Below are 8,746 nucleotides of genomic sequence, written 5' to 3' on the forward strand. Positions count from 1 at the left end.
TTCATGCCACCTCCCAAATTATATCTGACACCCCTCATATTTTCATATTGTTCAAACTGTCCCTGACTGAAAATTGAATGAAAATAAGGGATCACATGTTTGATAAAAACATCTCAAAAAATGTCTCTTCCTCAATTTCTGATTAAGGCAGAAGTGTACTTTAACGGAGTTTCACCTCTCATAGAGTTCCGACTTCCGAATGATACCACATTTCTCGTCAGCCTGACGGCAAAGTTGAATGAATTATTTCCTGATAATGAAACTAGGAATGTGAGAAAGATCGAGTTTTGTGAAGATTGTATTGATACTGACGGAAAGGTGAAATACAACCTTTTTGAGTTGAATACCGACGAAGATGTGAAGGAAATGTGGAGATCATTTCGCCATAGGATAACAAAGGGGCCGATCGAGTTAGATGTTATGCTTTTCAGATATGTTGACGACATAATGGAGATGTTGAAACGTCCAAAATCATCTGGCAGTGTTTAGGTTTTTGTAATTTATTATTGTTTTCTTAAGTTATGTTTAAGTTAATGTTGATGTCGCATCTGTATTTCAATTAATGTTGATGTTTAAGTTATGTCATCAAAAATATTATGCAATAAAAAGTTATGATGAAAAAGTCTGAATAGTATACAAATAATACATAATATATGAAATTTATGATATACAAAAGATGTCTAAATAGGCTCCCCACGGGCTATGTCTGCATCCTGAGATAATCCAGTATAAATTTTCTCATCTGGACTTACCAAAACCATGAGGTTATCCATAATAATTGCAATCATCTGGAGGTGTTGCTGGGTATCGACATCAATTGTAGGAGGCGGAGGCGGCACGTCATCAACAGGTACCCCAACATCATAAGGCCTCGTATCAGCAGTAGGTGGGATGATGTTAGGGTGTTGGGTGTTAAACCCAAACTGTCTGATCTCTAATGGCACGACCTGAGCTTATGAAGTTACTATGAAACCATCAATCAATGCCCGCAGATGGTATATCTGGAACTGGTCGTGGGATACTCTTAACATAACCATATTGCCACAGACGCCTCTCAGGCAAGTATCTAGCAACCATGGTCTCCCACTGCATATAACCTGAATATAATGACGACTCTTATGACCAGTGTATGGTGTCCATATGACATCATCTACAGTCAGCGCATCGAGCCTTCTCATGTACTCAGCAACACCATTGGAATGTGTCTTCTTGGCCTTTCATCTCTTTGCACGTGGGGACCCTACTAGGCAATGTTGCACCCTCCTGTCAAAGATGTTGGGGAAATGCTCGTATATCCAGCACTGATATCAAAATAGAGACACCAACACATAATAAATAAGAAATGATGTTCGTAATAATTAAATAAGAAATCAACAACAACTAATCATTTCAAGTATACTTGTAACAGACTGAAACAGCCAGCAAGTTGTTTGGTCTCAAAGACCGTCGTCACTCTAAGGGTTGTATACAGAAGTATCAATGCAGCACACCCCCAGGTCCAACTGGTGTCCTCGAGCCTAGTGAAGAGGCACACGTATCGGGCATCAATATAAACGCCAGACTTATCCGAAAAGAGAGTACATGATACTATATGTAGCATGTACGCCCTAACGGCAACCTTATAACTCCCAACCACTACAAGCTCGACGTACGTCTTCCGAAGTCAAGATATACAAAGATGTGTGTCCCTGTTAACGTCAAACTCCTCCTACACAGTCGCATCAGACACACCCAAATCTCGTACAACAGTCTGACATGCAAGGGACATGCTAAGTACGGGAGTTGTCCATAATTTGTCGTCGATGGGGAGATGGAACAATGAGGAGATATCATCCAGAGTGATAGTCATCTCCCCAAACGGAAGATAAAATGAAGATGTCTCCTTGTGTCATCTCTCAACAAAAGCACTAAGTAGTGGAGCATCAAGCATGGTAAAGGAGCAGTGGACAAAATCAAGCAGCTGAAAGTCCAGTATAATCCGGCTGACCTGCTCAGGCATCGGAATCTTCGTGAGTCTTTCATCTTCGACTTGTGCGATGTCACCTTCAATGTGGGACGCTCCTATGACAAACAAATATAAACAAATTAGCATTTAACTTTCATGACACAATAATAAATAAACTAGAGTTAAAAACATAAAAGATATATACCTCTCCCTGCCATACTCGTAATGCTACATGGTCAGCATACTCGGTAAGCATTGTTCGGTCAATGGGTCTCCAGGGAATCCTCCATCGGTGTGCACAAAGGGTTCGATCGAAGGAGTTGTAACCTCTGTGTCAGCAGTAACAAATGCGACTGAATCAACAACATCAACATCTGGTTGGAACACCCAAGCAACCTCCTCTAAACCAACCTCCTCAACAACAATCGGATTTACAACTTCCTCAACCACTGAATCAACCACTCCATCAGCAACAATAGCTTTTAGCACCAGCTCATCTCTAGGATGCTCTATTAACCGTACTGATCGGCGTCGAGTGTTGTGAGGTGCCCGAAACTGACCCTGCTCGGCCAACCGCTTCCGATGTGAACCGGTTGGGACCACTCGTCCAGCGCGTATCTGGGAAGACTCATCCTTAACTAAGGGTGACAAAATGGATCTGATCCGTTGAACATTGTCTGTTTTGCCCGTACTTTAGTGCGGGACAGACCAAAGATTTAAGTTTTCACTCTCTAATATGTTTGCCCCGTCCCATCTCGTTTTCTTCGCGGGCTTTTGCTGGCACGGACATTTACATAAACTTTTGTATTTTTAGACTTAAAAAGTGCAGTGACCACGGGCTTTCCCTGCCCCGCCCTCTCTTTTTTTAGGGCGGACCTAAGTTTTAGGCTCACGTCCTCAACAATGACCGCTCCGCCACATTTTTTTGTGGGGCAGGCCTAAACGGGACGGACATGCCCGTTTGCCACCCCTAGCCTTGGCATCCTTGGCAGTCGTAGTCTGATCTACCGCTCGATCAACAGCTCTCCCTACCATAGTGTAATCTCTGTCTTTGTATTTCACTGTACAAAAGAAGAAAAAATTAAAATAAATAAAAAAATAAACCACTACCAAAACTTATTTCAAAATAAAACAAAGATTTGATACTACCGAAAATTTTAAAATTTTCGATATAAATTCTCATGGTATATATACCAAAAATTTTGAAATTTCTGATTGAAAACCAGATTTTTATAACTACCTGAAATTCCAAAATTTTCAATGAATTCAAAGAGATTTTGTATCTAAATATTAAATTTTTCGATAAATATTTCATGAAAATACTATGAATTTTAAAATTTCTAATACAAAATATCAAAAATTTAAAAAAAAATCGATATAATTACTCATTCTTTTTAAAATTTCTTATACTTGCTCCAAATTTCCAATATCGCCCTAGCAATTTTATATTTGGGCGTCTAGACTGCAAATTTCAAAAAAAATTAAAATGATTTTACAAGGACAGTATTGTATTTTCATACACGATGGTGTGTCAGGGAAGTGTCAAATTAAATGCTATCATTTTAATCTCTTACTGATTTTGATATACAAACCCAATGTAAAACACCTAAATCTAATAAACAAAACTAGAACTATATTGCATAGGAGTTAATTATCAAAATAAATGTCGCCTTTTTCATAGGAGTTAATTATCAAAATAAATGTCTGATTTTTTCATAGGAGTTAAACCCACTTCCCTTGCAGAAGTCTTTATGATCCCCTTGATTCATTTTTAAGGAGGTAAATCAAATTTCAATATCAATAATCTAAACTTATATTTCATTACTTTTAAGTAAAACATTGTTGAAATAAAAGAATGGTATTTAAAAAGATAATAAGAAAATGTGATACCCAGGAGTGAAGGTTTCGGTTCAAACACTACTACTCTAGGGAAGTGGGAATATAGTATTATCCCATGGACTGCTCACTCCGGTTTAAGAATTCACAAACCCTCAAACTCAAAACATTAACATTGCCTTGAATGGTGGTGCTATATCATATCTTATTTTAGGGCTAAAAAGGAAGCGTTTTGATTTCTTTGTATGTAAAAGGATGATTACACTAAACAAAGCATATAATAAAAGAAGAAATGCAGTCATTTTCTCCCAAAATCAAGACATGTAAATAAAAGTATACAAGAGATATATCATGTCCTAAAGTTTGAATACAAGTAGGAAAATATAAATAAACAAAGTCTGCAACTTCGCATGCCTAAATATTGTCAGATAACCCTTTCAAATCTATTTCAAGTATGACTGAAGGGCTATTTTGCCCATTTTAGCAAAGAATGGCAACTTCATCAATTAATTTAAGGAAAATGTTGAATGCTGGTTTTCAGAAGCTTAATAAAATGCCATTTTCAGCCCATATGCTAGAACAAATTTGACAAGTGTACAGGGATGAGATTGACCAAAAATGCCATACGCCCCATATGCTAGAAGAAATTTGATAAGTGTACAAGGATGAGATTGACCTAAAATGCCATACGCCCAGCCAGTCTGCTTTCAAGTATCCTCTTATCTATGGCTGCGTCAATGGAGCTCATCTGCAAGATAAACATAATAATACTGATGAACAAGAAGTCATAGACCGTAAATAACAACAAATAAATTATTTTGGAGCATGGTCTTATGCAAGAGATCCAAACTCTACGAAAGAAGCTGACCTGGGTCAAGTCTGAATTTCACTTGTTCCATAAAATAAATTGTAATCATGCTACGAATGAGCAAAAATCTGTTGGGTAAAGATTATTCTCCACCCAAAACCCCAAACTTTGGAATAAAACAAGAGGAAAAAAACAATAACATTGGTAAAACCAAACCCAACAAAAATCATACATACTCTTTTATCGTGTTCAAAGGCTGGGATGCGTTGACACAGCACACACTGAACAGTTTGTGACTCAAACTTGAGAAGAGTTATAGAATTTGGACAGATAGATAAAATGCACTTGTGTTATACTATATTCAATGAATCACAAATTTATTCACAATTGAGTAACACTTGTGCTAGACATCACTAACAGAATTCTGTTACCCTTTTAACTGGCATTATGTTTAACACTTTTACTAACAACTAACTACTTTTAACTGTTTAAACTAACCTGAATTACACAATTCAATAAGATGAAGGATCACGAAGTTGATTGTATGCAGCAAGCTTCACAAATTATGTTGTTAAAATTAACTAAACAGAATTAGTAGAATAGCTACTTGAATCTTTAGATGACCACAAAATTGGAGGCACAGCTCATAGCCACATTGGCCCTTTAAAAAATGTAAAATATCCATTTAGATGGGAAGCAAGAGGGAGGAGTAAAATGATCATTTGATTTTAGCCATTTATTGTGTTAAAATGATTAGAAACTTATACAGAATGTACCTCTTTAAATACATGTAAACAACTGAATCTGAAAACAGAAATCATAAAGCCTACTCATCTGGTTAGATGTGAAAGCAACTCCAAGTATTAAAAAGGTAGTATGACTTACCTGGCTACTTTCATCATGCACCTGATATTTTGTTAAAGACATTCTTCTTTCCTCCTACAGCAACAAAGCATTAAAACATATTATCAACCATGCAACAACCCTATATTAGTAGTCAAATGAAACAGCAAAAAAAATTTCAAGAATATAACAGACCATGGACATTGCCTCGTCATCCCAAACTAAGTAGACTTCGTTAGTGGCAGGCTGAGAAGCAGGAGCTTTGTTTGAGATTACTGGGGGAGGTCCAATTGAAGGACCACCGGTATTTGGGCCAGACGCATAAGAATGTGAGTTACTTGCTGTCCCGCCTACAAGAAACCAGGGGGAGGGGGGAAGGAAATGAAAATCACACGAATAGTATAAAGTCAACCTTACATGAAAACAATAAATTTTGAGTGCCAAGTTTGTTACTTATATCTAACATACTCAGTTGTGTCACAAAGCCAGTCATAATGGTTCAAGGAAAGAATAGAAAATGTTACCTTGAAGCCCTATTGCTTGATAGTTACTTGTCACAGAAGAGTTGATGCCCAAATGTGCATCAATAGGGACATTTGAAGAAAATACAGGAGTTACTGATGGAACAGCTGATGACAGAGGTGCAGCAGAAAATGGTGAACTTTGAGCAGTTGTGTGATTATTTCCAACAACGGGAAATAAAGGCTGTGAAACTGGGACAGAAGGTGTAGATGTTGGCAGTCCGGGAGGAGTAATCTGAGTTTGAAATGCGGGTGAATTAGTTGATGGCATTGGAGGCCTCACATTCTGCACGGGAAATAATGGTTGATGTGCGTATGGAACAGGAGGGGGAATTGAAGCAGCTGGAGGCTGAGGAAACCATTGCTGAGGTCGAGGTGGAGCCACTCCCCAAGCATTAGGAGGTACCGGTAGAGCAGGATTATAACTGCAGCAGAGAGACAAGAAATGGACAGAATATATTACTTCGACATTCCAAATAAAACAGGAATTCAACTAGGAGAAATAAAATGAAAATAAATTTTAAGAAGCATACATTGGTCGAATTGTTCCCAACATTGATCGTGGAGGATATCCAGCACCCATAGGAGGTGGCACCATTCCACCTAAAAATGGAGATGATGGGATATCCACCTTGCCTGTCTTTGGTGGAACATCGTCATCTGCATTACATACAAAATTGTCAGAGAATATTAAACCATTTTATGTGTAATTCAACAGTATTACTTACCATCATTAACAATATTTCTACAAAGCCTGTATCTAAAATAGTAATAAAATGTACCAAAACCCTAATGACATCAACGCTACCAGCAAAACATAAGAATGCACAAAACAAATTCTACCCAACATGTCTAGTGTGCGATAAAACATGATCAGGAAATGAGAGAAAGAAAAATCACTTTATTTAATGAATGTAAAACTAATCTCAACATTGATCGTGGAGGATATCCAGCACCCATAGGAGGTGGCACCATTCCACCTAGAAATGGAGATGATGGGGATATCCACCTTGCCTGTCTTTGATGGAACATCAACGCTACCAGCAAAACATAAGAATGCACAAAACAAAATCTACCCAAAATGTCTAGTGTGCGATAGAACATGATCAGGAAATGAGAGAAAGAAAAATCACTTTATTTAATGAATGTAAAACTAATCTCAAATCATTTAGAGACCTGAACTCTGCACATCAATGATCAAATTCAATATCCACACATATCTGATAGAACAGGGTCAGAAAAGGAGGGGAAAAAATAGAATTAATCTCTAAATCAGTGATCAATTTCAATGTCTACTCTAATATCCCTGCCCTCTTTTATAATACCTACCCTGCTGATAACTAACTAACTAAGGCTACTCAGAAGTTACATCAGTAACAGTTAAAACATCTAATGGGAGGTTTCAGCTAATTAACAACAGAGACATTAAATGGCAAATTAACAGGGGAAAAAATTCAGAACTGTTTGTACTTTAAGTAATTAAGGTCTCCTGTGTATAAACTATGAAAAAGAACTAACCAACAAGGAAAACAAAATCTATATAAGAGAAAGAACCTTCATCTCCATAATGAGAAGCCAATACATCTGGTGGAATCCCTTGCATTCCATGTATTTCAACATCTGTACTCTCTCTACCAGGTTTTGCATTTGGCACCCTGAACAGAAAAACGAAATAAACCAGAGTTCAGTAAAATTCATATTTTCATAACATTCAATGAAACATTTGATATGATTATTGACCATATAAGCAAGTCCGAACAGAAAAGAAAAATAAAAAAGCAAAATCGAAAACCCTAAAAACTGAAAGAGAAAAGGAATATACTTGGTGACGTTTTCCTTGTGGACCTGGAGAACGTGAATGGACATACCACCAGCAGTTGAAAGCTTCTTATGACAAACATGGCACTTAAAGTGCTTAGCTTTCTGATGCTGAACCAAGATCTTCTCGTCGTCGAATTCACGATCGCAGTAATAACACCATACTTTTGAAGCGACTCTCTTCTTCCTCTTCCCCATAAATACTCCGATTCCAATAACCACGTCGCTAGGGTTTCGAGGTTTAGGTCGGCGCCGTTCAACCACCCTGAGCTGCGACTGCGATGGAGGAAGAAGAAGACCTAGGGTTTCTCAAATTTTGTTTTCTCTTCTTTTTATTTTTGCAAATAAAGAAAACGAAACACGGTAGGGTCAAAAATGTAAATTGTTGTAGGCACGTGCGGTTATTTATGCAATTGTGGATAGTTTTGTGGCTAAATTGAAAAAATTATTTATTTCGTTGGTGGTGATGTAATTAATATATTTACGGTTTGTGTTAAAAGATTGGCAATCAATGGCTGAATACGCTGACGCTATGGTGGTCCCAAAGTGACGATAGCTATATGGTAGATAAAGATTTGACAATTATTTTATGTGGAATGAAATATAATATAATAAAACTTAAAAAAATTGAATTGCTAAAATAAAAAATTATTTTAAAAATTTTTATTTTATGAATGTTCTGTTTTTGTGTAGTAATGATTTATGAGGAATAGATAAAGAAACATTACGGTCTAATCATATCTTACTTAATTTAAAGATGAAATAAAATAAAATAAAATTATCTTATATTCTAATATTTTATTTTTTTACTTTCATAAATATCATTATTCACGTAAAAATAGGTATGATTATGCTAAACTCATAACTCACGTCATTATTCAAGAAATTGACTTGAATGTTGGATTATTAACCTTGTAGGTTAACCTTAAACCACCGCATCGGAGCAACGTTCGTCATCCTACTATGGAGTTGCAA

At 36.8% G+C, this 8,746-nt stretch overlaps 1 protein-coding gene and 1 long non-coding RNA gene across 3 annotated transcripts; both read right to left on the reverse strand.

Annotated features, from left to right (window-relative positions):
- Window positions 1–1,384: 1,384 nt before the first annotated feature.
- LOC127107263 (uncharacterized) lies at window positions 1,385–2,996 on the reverse strand. Its single transcript, XR_007795663.1, has 2 exons — window positions 2,151–2,996; window positions 1,385–2,061 (listed from the first exon to the last, which is right to left on the reverse strand). It is a non-coding gene; the product is annotated as an uncharacterized LOC127107263 (long non-coding RNA).
- A 1,063-nt stretch (window positions 2,997–4,059) lies between these two features.
- On the reverse strand, window positions 4,060–8,125 carry LOC127107264 (protein SUPPRESSOR OF FRI 4). 2 transcript variants are annotated; one of them, XM_051044564.1, is made up of 7 exons: window positions 7,776–8,125; window positions 7,508–7,608; window positions 6,487–6,613; window positions 5,957–6,378; window positions 5,628–5,782; window positions 5,475–5,528; window positions 4,060–4,529 (listed from the first exon to the last, which is right to left on the reverse strand). In XM_051044564.1, exons 1-7 carry the CDS (start codon window positions 7,967–7,969, stop codon window positions 4,458–4,460), a joined length of 1,125 nt encoding a protein of 374 aa, XP_050900521.1. In that variant the 5' UTR covers window positions 7,970–8,125; the 3' UTR covers window positions 4,060–4,457. The 2 variants fall into 2 exon arrangements, with proteins under 2 accessions (XP_050900521.1, XP_050900520.1); XM_051044563.1 differs by having other exon boundaries at window positions 4,060–5,528.
- Window positions 8,126–8,746: the final 621 nt, after the last annotated feature.

The sequence above is a fragment of the Lathyrus oleraceus genome, chromosome 7 (assembly GCF_024323335.1).
Source record: "Lathyrus oleraceus cultivar Zhongwan6 chromosome 7, CAAS_Psat_ZW6_1.0, whole genome shotgun sequence".
Classification (NCBI taxonomy): Eukaryota; Viridiplantae; Streptophyta; class Magnoliopsida; order Fabales; family Fabaceae; genus Lathyrus; species Lathyrus oleraceus.